The following is a 14,453-nucleotide window of genomic DNA, read 5'->3' on the forward strand; positions in this document are numbered from 1 at the left end:
TGGCCGGCACTCAAACTGGCGTACTTGGAGTCTACAGAATTTCCACCAAGATATGGCAAAATGATATTTTTCCAAGATCTGTTATTTCCCCTGATGCAATATTGGATTTTCTTTGCATTTTGGTCTGTTGCCGCCCTGTCCTAAGTAAAAATCTCCTGACTCCCTCTGTTGTGCAGCTGAAACCATTGTGAACGTGTTGGATTTCAAGAAGGACGTCGGGCTCTGGCATGGCATCCTGACAGTAAGTGAGGTCCCCCCCGGCCGCGTCTGTCCACACAGGAGTCCCCTGCCTGCCCTGCCTGTCCACACAGGAGTCCCTCTCCCGCCCTGTCTATCCACACAGGAGTCTCCCTCCCGCCCTGTCTGTCCACACAGGAGTCCCCTCCCCACACTGCCTGTCCACACAGGAGTTCTCCCGCCCACCCTGCCTGTCCACACAGGAGTGTGCTGGGTGTAGGAATACAAATACCTAGATTTGCATACATTTCACTTGTGCAAGTTGCTTCCTCCCACACTGTGAAGCAGAAAATCGTCACTGTTAGAAGACCCATGTTGTCTACTAACGCGGTTCACGACTACACCACAAAGCCAGTTGTTTCAGCAGCCACTGGTGTGAGGGTCTTGGACACATGGATTGAGGTTACAGCTGCGGAAAACAGCCTTCCAGGGCTCACGTGGAGATCATTATCTTTCTTCCCGCACTTTTGGCATTCAGTATCTTAGAGTAACATCAAAGGTTGGTTCGTGTATGGGTCACTGTCCCATACATCTGGTTAGCTGGGGTTTCTTGAGTCGGTGGGGCCTGCTGTTGTGTTACTTGAGTTGTTTCTTGAGTTGGTGGGGCCTGCTGTTGTGTTACTCTGCGGGGAAAAGTAGTTTCCAGATTTGCCCTTGAGGATGGCAGTCTGTGTGTGTTGTAGGGAAACAATTGTCTCACAGTCACGAGTGCCCTGGATGACAGCGCCGGGCTTGGGCACTTCTCGTGGGGAAGTAGCCCTGTTATTTAAGGCAGGCTTGGCCCTTAAAAGCTACGTGGATCATGACTGCTTAGACGCTCCCCCCATCTGTTTCATGTGTGGTAATTTTCACTCATTTTTCTTTCGAATAATTTCTTGTGCTGAAGCTTCTTTCCTTTTGGAGGTAGAAAATTCTAGTAGTTGTCACACAAGTGATGGGCATATGAATACAGGTTTGCCGTTTCTCTGCGAACCAGAATTCACGTGAAGAGGAGCCGGCAAGCATTTCCTAGACCAAATATCTGTGGCTCCAGAGCAGCCCGGCTGGCTTCTTTCCGTGAAACACGCGGGTTGTCTCTCAAGTCTGGATGCTGTTAGGGGACAAGAGGGAGCAGTGTGGTCCCAGCACCATTGTGTGCTCGTGCAGTGGGAGCCCCGGCTTTGGGATTGGAGGACCTGGGCTTGTGTCTCAGCCCTTCCTTTCTTAGCTTTGTGACTTGGGCGTGTCACACGTGCGTCTAAGTCCCTTCTCAAATCTGAACCTCAGTTTTCCTGTCTGTGAATGGAACGACAATCCTATTTGACGTGGCTGGTGTGAGAATTATGTGGCCTAAAGTTTAAGCACCCACTCCACCTACACGTTTGACACATGTGATTCAATGATCAGGTCCTAAAGAACAGACAGCTACGTCACTGTTGCTGTTAGTCACTCTCGTTATTAGAACACCCGAGTTTCTGGCTGTGACGTTGTCCACACAGCCCTGCTTTCGAGGCCTCGTCGTGGGGCCACCTCTCTGAGGAGCTCCCGCTGGTGGTACCAGCCTGCCTGCTCTGTGCTCCGGGGTACAGCCGGCAGCCCTGGCAGGTGCGAGTCTCTCCGCTGTCGCATCTAAAGCGAGGTCTCTGAGCAGACGGCAGCGGCTTTTAAGATGCTCTCACCTCCCCCAGCACAGAGTGGGGAGGGAGTCAGCAGAGCTCTGAGGAGGGTTGTCTTTCGCTTTCATCTGGAGCTTCCCAAATCGAGCTCGCGGCGGAGGGGTCTGTCCCTCTCATCTGCCCCCACCCCATGGCCTACAAGACTGCAAAAACCCTAGCCCACCGCACAGCCCGCCAGATGGTGCCTGGTCTGACTGCCGCAGTGTGAGGCAGGTGTGTTCCTGCTATCCCTGTAGGTGTGAGTCCCAGCCTCTGTGTGCAGCAGCGTGCAGGTACTAAGCCAGTGTTTCCTAGTTTATTTTTGTCAGAAGTCGCAATCTGCTGCAGCAAGGCCCGGCCGGAGCCAGAGTGTGAGCTTCCCCTGGCCCTGCGTTTCAGAGCAGCGTGCGGTTCTCAAGATGGGTTCTGTGAAATAAAAGTTAGCATAACACACTAGGAAGAATTAGGCTTTGAGGATACGAAAGGCTGTTGAAAATGACGATATTTCACCAAAGGTTTCATCTTAAAAAGGATTTGGACTGAAATTATTTAATTCTGTCAGGAGTAGTTGAGGGAAAGCAGTGGAGTTCAAGGGAGACCTTGGGAAGTCGCTTTCCCATGGACATGCTTTAAAGGATTACACCCAGACCTGACCGTGTCACACTCATGCAGACCAGCCATCCCCGCCATCCCCACCCTGAGGAGCCTCCAGGGTCCTGTGCGACCACTCCTCCTCCGGGCCTGTGCAGCCTGGCGCCCGCAGTGCTCCCTGAGAGCTGCTGCTGCTCCTCCTTCCCCGGGGGCCCGTGCAGCCTGGCGTCCACGGTGCTCCTGAGGCTGCTCCCCCCCCCCCCCCCTGGCGTCCACGGTGCTCCCTGAGAGCTGCTGCTCCTCCTCCTCTTCCTCCAGGGCCCCATGTGGCCTGATGTCCGTGGCACTCGCTGAGAGCTGCTCCTCCACCATGCCCCTCTGAACTTGCCATCCCTACCAGCCCCACCCTAAGGAGCCTCCAGGGGCCTGTGCACATGGTGTCTGCAGCACTCTCTGAGAGCTCCCGCTGCCCCTGTGCGGCCTGGGGTCCATGCCGCTGGCTGAGAGCTGCTCCTCTGCGTGCCCGTCCATGCTCACCCTGAGTGTTCCTTTGTTGATTGCAGAGTGTCATGAACATGATGCATGTGATCAGCATCCCGTACTCGCTGATGAAGGTGAACCCTCTCTCCTGGATCCAGAAGGTCTGCCAGTACAAAGGTGGGTATCGCCAGGTGCAGTGGCTCACACCTGTAATCCCAGCACTTTAGGAGGCCAAAGCGAGTGGATCACCTGAGGTCAGGAGTACCAGACCACCCTGGCCAATATGGAGAAACGCCGTTTCTACTAATAATACAAAAATTAGCCGGGCCTGGTGGTGCATGCCTATAATCCCAGCTACTCAGGAGGCTGAGGCAGGAGAATCGCTTGAACCCAGAAGAAGGAGATTGCAGTGAGCCAAGATCACTTAAAAAAAAAAAAAAAAAATGCTGGGTGACCAGTGATTCTTCACCCTTCCCCACTACTCACAATGATCTCTCTTTTGTAATAGGGGACGATCTGACAGTGGCACATATTAACTTATTTCTATTTTTCTTTTTAGCAAAAGTGGCGTGTGTGAAATCGAGGGATATGCATTGGGCATTAGTAGCACACAGAGATCAGAGAGACATCAACCTCTCCTCTCTGCGAATGCTGATCGTGGCGGACGGCGCGAACCCCTGTAAGTGAGGGCCGTGTGGACTCGCGAGGCAGGCAGGCTGTGGAGTCTTTTTTTTTTTTTTTTTTTCCAGGTTTCATTCTTTGCAGTTTGATTTTTCTTTTTCTAATCCTTATCTTAGTAAAGAAGTTGTCTTAAAATCACCAAACAGTATCACTTACTCTGGCCGAGAGGTACGATGGCATAATAAGGGACAGGCATTTGTAGACTCCACAGCCCTGGGATTTAGAGGATGTCTTGATTCTGTAGAGAAAGTTCCTTTGCTGACCCTGTTTCCCCGGCTGTAAAACGGTGCTTAAGTCATAAACTTCCATGAGGATGAAATGAAGTAAGCCCTAAGCAGGTAATAAGGAAATACTCAATAAATATTTGACTGCTAGTACTTTATGGTGTATAATAGTTTTCTTGATCAGTAAATTAATTTGTTGTTTTAAATGTAATTTCATTATCACATCCTCTAACAAAAATACCCAGATAAAGTAAATTAGCAGCTCCACAGAATACTATAAATACACCTTGAGAAATATTTTAGCCAACTGAAACAAGAACCTAGCTAGCATGCTCTTGTGAAAAAAGTACATAAAGCTTAGAAGAAAAGTGAAATTAAAGGTTTCTGACCACATTGATGAAACATGCAACGTTTATGTTTGTAAACTAAAGCAGCATAAACTCCTTTAATGCCTGATACACAAAAGCAGACTCATAAACAGGTTTATAAACAGTTTTCACTTATAAAATTTCATAAATCCTGAGCTAATTTAATCAACAATTGTTTTTAACCCGTAACTCTACAAAACAATACATCTTGCATAAAGGAAAGTATATCTATATTTGGAGGTAGTTTAGTTGATATGTTCTTGATAATTGTGCCTCTACCTCATCATTTAAAGTAATAGAGAGGAAAGTTTTCTTCATTTGGTTTAGATTTACCCCTGTCTTGGAACTTCCCTACTGAAAATAGTGGAACAAGTCTCAGAAAAGTTACTAAAGTAAGTTCTTCTGTCAAAAAGGTGTCATAAATGTGGAGGTTGCGTTCTTTAAATTCTTGAGTTCTGTTTGAGAATAACGACTTTCAGTGTAACATAAATAATAAATTGTATTAAATGAAATATTTTTCCATGCTGCCTAGATCTGCTTGTGCCTGAATCCCACCTTCAGAACTATTTTCTATGATGGGATTTTATAATCAATCACAGAGCTTCAGCTGTCTGATCATTGTCCCTCTTTCACTCTAGGGTCTATTTCTTCTTGTGATGCATTTCTCAATGTCTTCCAAAGTAAAGGCCTTCGACAGGAGGTCATCTGTCCTTGTGCCAGCTCGCCAGAGGCCCTCACGGTGGCCATCCGGAGGTACGGGGTCATGTCGAATTACATAGATAACCTAGAGACAGTCCTAATTCAGCAGCAAAGGGAGATCAGGAAATCCTAACAGTTGATGCTGAGGGTGAGGGTAAAAACGGGACCTAACCTTTCAAGATGAGTGTATTTCTGTTTTTATGTGCTGGAACAGATTCTTTTGAACAGCCTAGATTCATTCATTAAAAAACATTTATCGCTCTCTGCAGTTTCACGGTAACTCCTTAATAAGCAGAAGTGTCTAGAGATGCATCGAATCATAATACCCTGTCCTTGGAATTTACTCCCATTTCCGCGTGCGTGCACCAGTCTCTGGTTTCATCTGGGGTGGGATAGAGTCTGTTTTCATCTGCCTGCTTTTCTTGCAGTGTTACTGACTTCCATGTGCTGTGGGATTCACTGGTGTATTTATTTTTTCATTGTTTGTCTCTGGTGTATAGTTGATGCCTAATACATATTTTTTGAGTGAATGAAAATAAAATTTAAAGTAGGTAAATTCAGAAACTTGCCTCCCGTACACTTTGCTCTGACAATCTCATGTCATTCACCAGAAGTAAAGCCTAAACCTCTTCCTGTGTGATAGGCACACACTTGACATTTTACGTAAGTGGAGCCGTGTGTGGGTTTGGGGTTTTGTTTTCATTTTACTTGGTCGACGTAGGTGCCACCGACGGCCTAAATACGCTGTTGTAGGAGAACAGGCTCCTGCAGAGAAGCTGTGTTCCTGTGCTGGCTGTGACCGGCCCACCCGAGCTGGTCCAGAGGCAGGTGTGGCGAGAGAGAGGAGGTGTGGTGTGGGGGTCTTGGAGCAGCGTGTCCACGGCAGTACTCCCAGTGGTGGGGAAGAGGAGGGCCATTCCCTTCCTGTGGGCTGAGCTCTGGAGTGCAGAGTGAGTGCAGGAGACCCGCTTGCAACAGGCTTCCCAGAGCAGTGTGTGGTGTTTAAATTATTACAGGCAAAACTGTGGAAGGGCAGGCATTGACCAGGACACAGAAATAACAAGAGCAGGACATGTCTCCCTCCCACTGTCTCTCCCGGTGGTGCACGTGGGCACGTACGTCAGGTCGGCTGCGGCCTGCTCCTGTGCAGTGTCTGGGGGAGTGGTCTGTGGACACGGCGCACCATGGGTTACAGCAGCCCCTCTGCAGAGCCACCTCCCTGGAGCTGGCTTCAGTGGTCTTCTCTGGTCTCTGGTGTGCCACTTTTCTGATTGGCGTGATTGGGCTCAGCAAATTGAAGGACCGAAAAGGATTAAAGGTACAATTTTCGCATTCCAGGTTGAGTTAGGAACGACAGTGTCCTGACAACTAGAAGCAGCCCCCAGTGTCCCTGTGCTGTTCTCCCTGCTCCTCCGTCACTCTCAGTCTCATCAAGACTGTCTTTTTATGTAGTTATCATGCATATGATGCATATTTAAACTGTTCAGTGCTGATGCTGTACGAAAGAATGATCTGTATAATTGGCCATTGCACTTGGACTCCCTAATTGCCTGAGATGAATCAGGCAGCAGCTCTATCTCAGTGGTGAAAATCTTTAGGAGAGAAGCCAGTGCTGGTCCTTGGAACCTGTATCTTTTGTTACCCTGATGTTTTAAGTCACTTTCGAATAAAGTTGATGAAAGCAGCACTCATACCTGCATTTCCACCAACACATCCCTCTCTGCATTGTTTTCTGAATGTGTGAACAGCAGGGAAACTTCCCTCTGTGCAGGGGTTTCAGTTGTGTGCCACAGAAAGGCTGGGACAGATGCGGGATTTTGGAAAATGAGCCAGTGCCTGTGAACTCAGTGTATTCTGTCTTAAGACTTGAGGTGAATTTCCCATGTAGCAGAGGTCAGAGGCCAGGTTATTAAGTGAGAAACGGCTTTCGTACGTTCTGTAAAGCTGTTTTAAGTGAGGTCTGGCAAGGCTTCCCTGTAGGTTTTGGCATGAGAACAAAATGAATGCCTTCTTAAACGTCGTCACGTCCAACGTGGGAGGGAGTACAGCGATCTCATTTTATTTACTCCTTATGTTTTTTAAAGAACAAAAAACAAGTGTTCAGCTGCTACATTCCCCTGTATTGTTGCAGAGAAGGGTCTGTAGAAGACGGATTATGCCTGTTTGAACGGGTTCTAGGATGGGCATTTCCTCTATGTTGTGATCGAAGCATTTGTGTCCTGCGTGTTAACCATCATCCAGGGACGGCCTCTTCTGCGCTTTAATCATCTTCTAGGGACAGCCTCTTCTGCGTGTTAACCATCTTTCAGGAACAGCCTCTTCTGCGCATTAACCATCTCCCAGGGACGGCCTCTTCTGCGCTTTAATCATCTTCCAGGGACGGCCTCTTCTGCGCGTTAACCATCTCCCAGGGACGGCCTCTTCCGCACGTTAACCATCTCCCAGGGACGGCCTCTTCCGCGCGTTAACCACCTTCCAGGGACGGCCTCTTCTGCGCGTTAACCATCTCCCAGGGACGGCCTCTTCCGCGCGTTAACCACCTTCCAGGGACGGCCTCTTCTGCGCGTTAACCATCTCCAGGGACGGCCTCTTCTGCGCTTTAATCATCTTCCAGGGACGGCCTCTTCTGCGCGTTAACCATCTTCCAGGGACAGCCCCTGCTCCTGGTAACAAAGCAGAGACTGAACTTGCAGTGCTGAGTTACAGCTGGTTGCTTGCTTGGCTTTCAGTCCACTTAATTAAAAAAGGATAATGATTATCTGCAGTAGAATGTAGATAAAATTGCAGATGCATTTTCTCACTATTTGTAGAATTTTGGCCCTCTCTGGAATATGTATCACTTAGTGATTCTCTTCTGCAAAAAAAAACAAAAAAGTAGATAAATCCGAAGCTGAGGCACTCACAAGAAAGCACCCAGTGGCTGCAGGTGCCAGCAGGGCTGAGTGTGGACATCTGGGCCATGAGTCAGTCTTCCCGGCATGGAGGGCCAGGGCCTTCAAGAGCCCCAGGGTGCCCATGGCCCACTGGCTGTGGAGTATCTTAATATCACTCTTGCAAGCAACATAGAATGTCTGTCATGCAAAACAGAGCATGTCGGAAAGTTCTGGGGCTCACAGGATCGATGGAACCTCCAGTGTCCTGCTTGATAAATAGGCAGGATGCATGGGCGCTTCTGGGAGCAGCAGCAGCCCTAGCGATGGGAAGAAGGGGTTGGGGTTGGGTAGGGGGGCATGGCTTACAGAAGCCAGCAGCAGCTGTCAGGGGTTGTGTTGGGGGTGGGGGGGCGCGCGATGCTCGGGAGCCAGCAGCAGCCCTGGCGATGGGTATGCGGGAGCAGCCTGGCGCCTGGGCCGCAGGTGCTGTGCCCTCCCTCAGGTTGCCCAGCGCTGGAGGCAGGTCACTGCCGGAACTTACGCTGTCGATTCTCCCCTCAGAGAAAGGCCAATCTCCAAAAAAGAATGACCAGCACTCGTTGTAGGGTGGTTGAGATTCTTTAAAAACATGAGTCGGAGACTTTGAAGGGACAAGAGCTGGAGGGCGCGCCTGTCCTCAGGCATGTCTTTGTTCACGTCTTTATGCATGTCTGTGTTCATGTGTGTCTAGGTATGTCTGTTCACATGTGTCTATGCATGTCTGTTCACATGTGTCTATGCATGTCTGTTCATGTCTATGCATGTCTGTTCATGTGTGTCTTTTATGCATGTCCATGTGTGCCTAGGCATGTCTGTGTTCATGCGTGTCTGGGCATGTCTGTGTTCACGTGTCTAGACATCTGTTCACATGTGTCTATGCATGTCTGTTCATGTCAATGCATGTCTGTGTTCATGTGTGTCTTTATGCATGTCCACGTGTCTTTGTGCATGTCTGTTCACGTGTGTCTAGGCATTCTGTGTTCACATGTGTCTGAGTATGTCCACGTGTGTATAGGCGTGTCTGTTCATGTGTCTATGCATGTCTGTTCATGTGTGTATGCATGTGTGTTCACGTGTGTCTTTATGCATGTCTGTTCACGTGTGTCTATGCATGTCTTCATGTGTCTTTATACATGTCTGTGTTCATGTGTCTTTATACATGTCTGTTCATGTGTGTCTATACATGTCTGTGTTCGTCTTTATGCATGTCTGTGTTCATGTGCCTTTATGCATGTCTGTGTTAATGTGTCTTTATGCATGTGTTTGCATGTCGTTATGCATGTCTGTTCACGTGTGTCTTTATGCATGTCCGTGTTCATGTGTGTCTTTATGCATGTCTGTGTTCACGTGTGTCTAGGCATGTCTGTGTTCACATGTCTTTATGCATGTCTGTGTTCACGTGTGTCTAGGTATGTCTGTGTTCACATGTCTTATGCATGCCTGTTCATGCATGCATGCCTTCATGTCTGTCTTCACCTGTGTATGCCTGTCTTCATGTTCGTGTTGATGCGTGTGCCTTCATATGTGTTTGTTTTCACCTTCGTGTTCATATGTGTCAGCCAAGTGGTGGCAGGAAATCACGTTCCCTAGTGAAGTCTGCTCAGTCTTGCTACGTGAACTGTATTTTCACCTAGGCATTTAAAGTATTTTCTTTTCTTTAAAACTGTCACTGTCCTGTTATGTTTTGTGTTGTGTTTTCTCCCGATGTTTGTTTTGGCAAAGGTTGGCGGTGCAGTGAGAAGATGGCAGAGGAGGGGCCTCCCCCCGGGTTACCCCCCAGTTCCAGCCCATAACCTCCCCTGGAAACAGAAAAGTGGCCAAGGCTTATGAGAAAGAGTTTACGAAAAAGTTTATATAGTGTGATCCCATTTTTGGTAACAAAAAATTAAGTATCTGTAAATAGTATATTCAGTGCAAAAAAAAAAAACAAAGGTGTGCTACACAGGGTGGGTGAGGCAGTAAAGATGGGCAGCTCACTTTCCGTGCTGTGCAGCTCTTAAAATGGGCTGTTTTTAGTGGGCATGTATTGCTCCTATTAGAGAAAAGGAAGAACATTACATTAAATCAACTCATAACTTAATATATTGGCTGCTTTTACATTGTGTCTTTTCCTATTAAAAATCGCAACCTCAGTTATCTGTTGTGTTTTTGAAAGTCCATGTCACACTAAACATCGAAAAAGGTACATGCACATTTTTCACTGAATTTCTCCTTACGGTGCGTGTTTCCTGAAAATATTATTTCTGCTAAAATGAGTTTACAAGCTTAACTGCTCCTTGTCCTTTAAAGGGCATTTTTACTGGTACTATAAATTTATTAGTTCATTCTGCTGCTGTTAAAAAGAGTGGCCCAGAGAGGAAAGAAAGCAGAGATGTTCTGTGTTCTATGTGTGTTGTGTGGCTGCCCCTGCACCTTCAGCAGGGCTGATTTACGTCCATCTAAAAGAAAAACCTTTGGCGATGAATGGTGATTCAAGACCAGAGCAGCTGCCCTGTTAAAAAAAAAAAAAAGACACTTCCTTGGGGCTCTGGCTGCCAGTTCAGAAGAGAAGACCCCGCCACTCTCAAACAGGCTTCCCGGTAACTTCGCATTTTGTCTGGAACCCGAATGTGTCTTCCCAAAGAAGCAACGTTGTGCAGGTGCTTTGACGCCAGCACGGGGAATGTCGTGTGTGGGATGAGCACCACCTCGTTCCTTCTCCGTGCCGGCTCTGTCAGAGGCCGAGGTTGGCCTGGGTCCCCATTTCGCTCTTCTTGCACCAGCTTTGTAACGTGGGTAGGGCTTCACCTTCAGGATTCCTCGTCCACAGATGAGAATCACAGCAATAGCCACATCAGAGGCTCATGTGAGCATTGAGTGGGTTCCTACGCACAGAGTGCTTAAAAACACGCCTGGTGCGTAGTAAGAATTCAACAAGTGTTACTGCCGTTACCGCCATTACGTGACTACAGGCATGTGTTGTGTGCAGTCCGTTGCATAGAAATGTTGTGTACAGATTGCTGGGGGAGGAGGGGCCTGCAGCATAACTCTTTGTTCTCTAAATGTGCTGTTGTTGCTAAGCTGAGAATTACTACATTGGAGATTGCCCGTATAAGATGAAAAAAATGAAAGACCTTGTTTACTTACTTGCTTAAGGGATTCAGCAAATGACATGCAGCACCGAAGCTGGGCAGGTGCAGTGTGGCTCTCTGTTAAGCCCTGGAACTGGAGGCTGGTGAGGCTTGTTGACTACTTGATGTGTTTGTTCTGTGTTAATGTCCTGAGCCTGGCCTGGCTCTGCTTGTGGTCAGGAGTAGCAAACTGTGGATGTGTTCATGAAATTTATAGGAGCTGCTGCTTCAAGGTGTTATGCGGGCAAGGCTTATGGAATGTTTTCCAGAGGCTGGAGATGCTATGACAGGTCAGTGGTGTAGATGGTTCGATGGAAGCCATAGTGTACATTCCTCATGAGGCCACGTTGCAAAGTCTGGCCTGCTTCTCTCCTTTTTGTTGGTCTGTTTGCATTGGTATAAAGGAGTGTGTGAGACTGGGTAATCTATAAGGAAAAGAGGTTTATTTTGGCTCATAGTTCTGCAGGCTCTAAGAGAAGCATGGCTCCAGCATCTGCTCAGCTCTTGGTGAGGCCTCAGGAAGCTTACAATCATGGCAGAAGGCAAAGCGGGAGCCTGCATGTCACATGGTGAGAGATTGAGTGAGCAAGAGAGAGAGAGGAGGTGCCCAGCTCTATCCTAAACAACTAGATCCCACGTGAACTCATAAAGTGAGAACTCTCATGTTACTGTGAGAACAGGCCCGCCTGCAGTATTGGACGTCACATTTCAATGTGAGATCTGGAGGCAACAAAACATCCAGACTCTGTTGTCCTTTAGTTTTATTTTCATTTCCCTTTTGCACGTCATCATGGTATTGTATATGCAGGTGTGTATTTTGCTCCTTCCCTATCTCCGAGAGTGGACACTGCCTCCTTACATTCCTGGAGATCACTGAGATGGTCCCTCCTGGAATCCATATTTTTCATGAGACACACAAAGCTGCTTGGTCTTGAACACCATTTTGTGTTGGAACTGAGTTTGGAAGTTGATGAATGGGCAGATACCTTTATCAGCCGTTATTTAATGTACTGATATTGATTATTAAGGTGGATGTTTTTAAGTCCCTTGAATTTTGCCTATGGGGACTTTTTCTTCCCTTCCTCACCTCATTTCCCTACTTGGGATTTTTACTTCCTAGCAAGGTGTTGATGGAGAAAAATATCTAATTTGCTTAATAATGCAGGGAACACAAATTGGACCAACAAATGGTGTTTTACTCAACGAATTGGGAAGCATTTTAAGTGTTGGCAAGAGTGCAGAGACGGGCACTGCTGAGGCAACGTGGCGCTGTGGACAGACGCACAGATTCTGAAGCCAGTCTGAGATTGGCACTGGCTCTGCTCCGCAGCAGCGGCCTTGGGTAGCACTCAGCCCTCCTCACCCCTGCCCCTGTCTGCTAAACAGGGAGGGTCATGGTGCTGCACCCATCTCCACAGGGTTGCTGTGCAGAATAGGTCATTAAATATATAACCACAACACCATACAGCCAGTGCGAGGTGCTTTTCTAGTAGATGAGAAAATAATACTCCCGTTCTGTTAGTGGGAATGCAAAATATGTTATTTTGGGAGGGTATTTAGGTCTTCTTAAAATTTTAAGTATATGTGCTTTTTGATTCTCCATTTTCTTTCTAGATAGGTATATTACAGATACATGTCCAACTGTATAAAGATTGAATGAAAGAAAATATATGATCATATATTCGTATTACTGAACACCGTGTAACAAACCAGCTGAATTCAGTGGTGCACATACCCACACAGATCACACCCACACACAGACACATGGAAAGATCTGCAGATATGTTTAGTGAAGAGAGTGAGTTTTAGAATGTTGGGGTGATCGAACCCAACACCAGGTCATGGGGGTGACAAAGTCTGGTGGAGGCAAAGGAATGAGAAAAGACAGTTTGAGAGAGAAAGTGGGTCCAGGGGGCTATTGCGAGTATGGAGGCTGCGAAGGCCCTGAGCTCTGGAAGCCCAGACTATTTATTGGTGATCAGACCAAGAAACAGGTGTTGAGAATGTGGGGGATCAAAAGGGCAAGCACATGATCTACAGCTGTGATGGTTTAGCATTTCCCTTGAAGTATGTGGAACATATTCTGCTTGAGATAATGGAGAGCAGGTTCTTTTAACTCAGGATACAATTGACCCTGAGAGAGCAAGGAGCCAGCAAGTCTAGACACATTCCAGAGCCACAAGCCCTGGATTCTATCCACGCCACGAGGGATTTTATGCCCTGGGCTTAGATTATGGTGCGTCAGGGTAGCCTTCCACCCTTTAGTACAGAGCTTGGTGTTCCAAAGGCCACAAGGGGTTTTAGACCCTGGACCCCAGACATGTTCCAAGACTCTTTTACATTATGTCAAACATGCCAGCCCTGCCTCAGCTTCTCCCAATACTCAGCTTTTCTGCCAACATAGAAGAAGAAGCATCTTGATTCTGCTTTTCTTTTAAAAATCAATGTATTGGTTTACATACATATTTTATACTTAACTGCATATCTAGGAGTCTAAACTTTGACATAAAAAAATCTGCATATGGCTATTTGTGGGGCATAGGATTGGAGCAGAAACAAGGACTTTGCCTTTTGACTGTGATGTTTGCCTTGTTCATACTAAGAATGTGCTCATGTTGGTTGTGCTGTTTGCTTCTAAGTTTTTATAAAAAGAAGAGAGCAGTAGACTGATTCACTCAGTGTCCTGGGATCGGAGGCAAAGACCTGGGAGGGGCGGGCACTCAGGTCAGCAGGGGCTGTGCTGTTGATCTGAGTCCCGCCGAGCCCCACCACCCACTTGGGCAGTGAAGTCAACCTTTCCGTGCCTGAGTCTTCTCATCTGAAAGTGGGGAATAATAGTCATAGGCTTATGGTGAGTTTTAAGTGAGTCCCTATGCATGAAAGACTCAGAACCATTTGGCACATGGAGGGTAGCACTGGGGCACTGGTTTGCCATCTGGAGGAGGAAGCATCAGCACCACCAGGTCAGAAGTTAAGGGGTGGCCCCGGACACCACGTCTGTGGGGAGGTGGGGCTGTGAGGCTGCCAGTGTGTTGGGAGGACCCCCGCTTCTGTGCCCGCCTGTGTGTCGGGACCTCCTGAGCTTCTGTGCCTGGCTGTATGCCAGTGTCTTGCACAACTGCAAGGAAAGAAACCCGGGGCCATGCGTTTTCTCCGACTAGCAAGGGAATCTGTCAAATATGAATAAAAGTACAGTGGCAGGTTAAATTAATGCAAGGCTAATGTCGATAATACGAACATATTCAGCCTCCTGGAACTATCATTGTATAAGCATAATTGAAAAGTTCCTATAGCAAACGCAATTTGTAATCTTAAGGTATTCAATTATTAAATGTGCAGGTCTTATTTCTCATTAACTGTGTTTAAACATAGAAAAGAGGATCTTGGCCAGGCACAGTAGCTCACGCCTGTAATTCTAACATGTTGGGAAGCTGAGGTGGGCGGATCACTCGAAGTCAGGAGTTCGAGGCCAGCCTGGCCCATGGTGAAACCCTGTCTCTACTAATAATAGCAAAAA

The 14,453-nt window shown here is 47.5% G+C and overlaps 1 protein-coding gene across 5 annotated transcripts in view; it reads left to right on the forward strand.

Moving 5' to 3' along the window:
- Positions 1 to 14,453, forward strand: part of DIP2C (disco interacting protein 2 homolog C) — a 278,224-nt gene that overhangs the window by 168,718 nt on the left and 95,053 nt on the right. For all 5 annotated transcript variants that reach the window (XM_030819374.1, XM_030819375.1, XM_030819372.1 and 2 more), the window contains 4 exons: positions 177 to 241; positions 3,026 to 3,119; positions 3,502 to 3,621; positions 4,854 to 4,968. In XM_030819374.1, the coding sequence (XP_030675234.1) occupies positions 177 to 241; positions 3,026 to 3,119; positions 3,502 to 3,621; positions 4,854 to 4,968 (394 nt within the window). The remainder of the gene's footprint in view (positions 1 to 176; positions 242 to 3,025; positions 3,120 to 3,501; positions 3,622 to 4,853; positions 4,969 to 14,453) is intronic.

Source organism: Nomascus leucogenys, chromosome 9 (assembly GCF_006542625.1).
Source record: "Nomascus leucogenys isolate Asia chromosome 9, Asia_NLE_v1, whole genome shotgun sequence".
Taxonomy (NCBI): Eukaryota; Metazoa; Chordata; class Mammalia; order Primates; family Hylobatidae; genus Nomascus; species Nomascus leucogenys.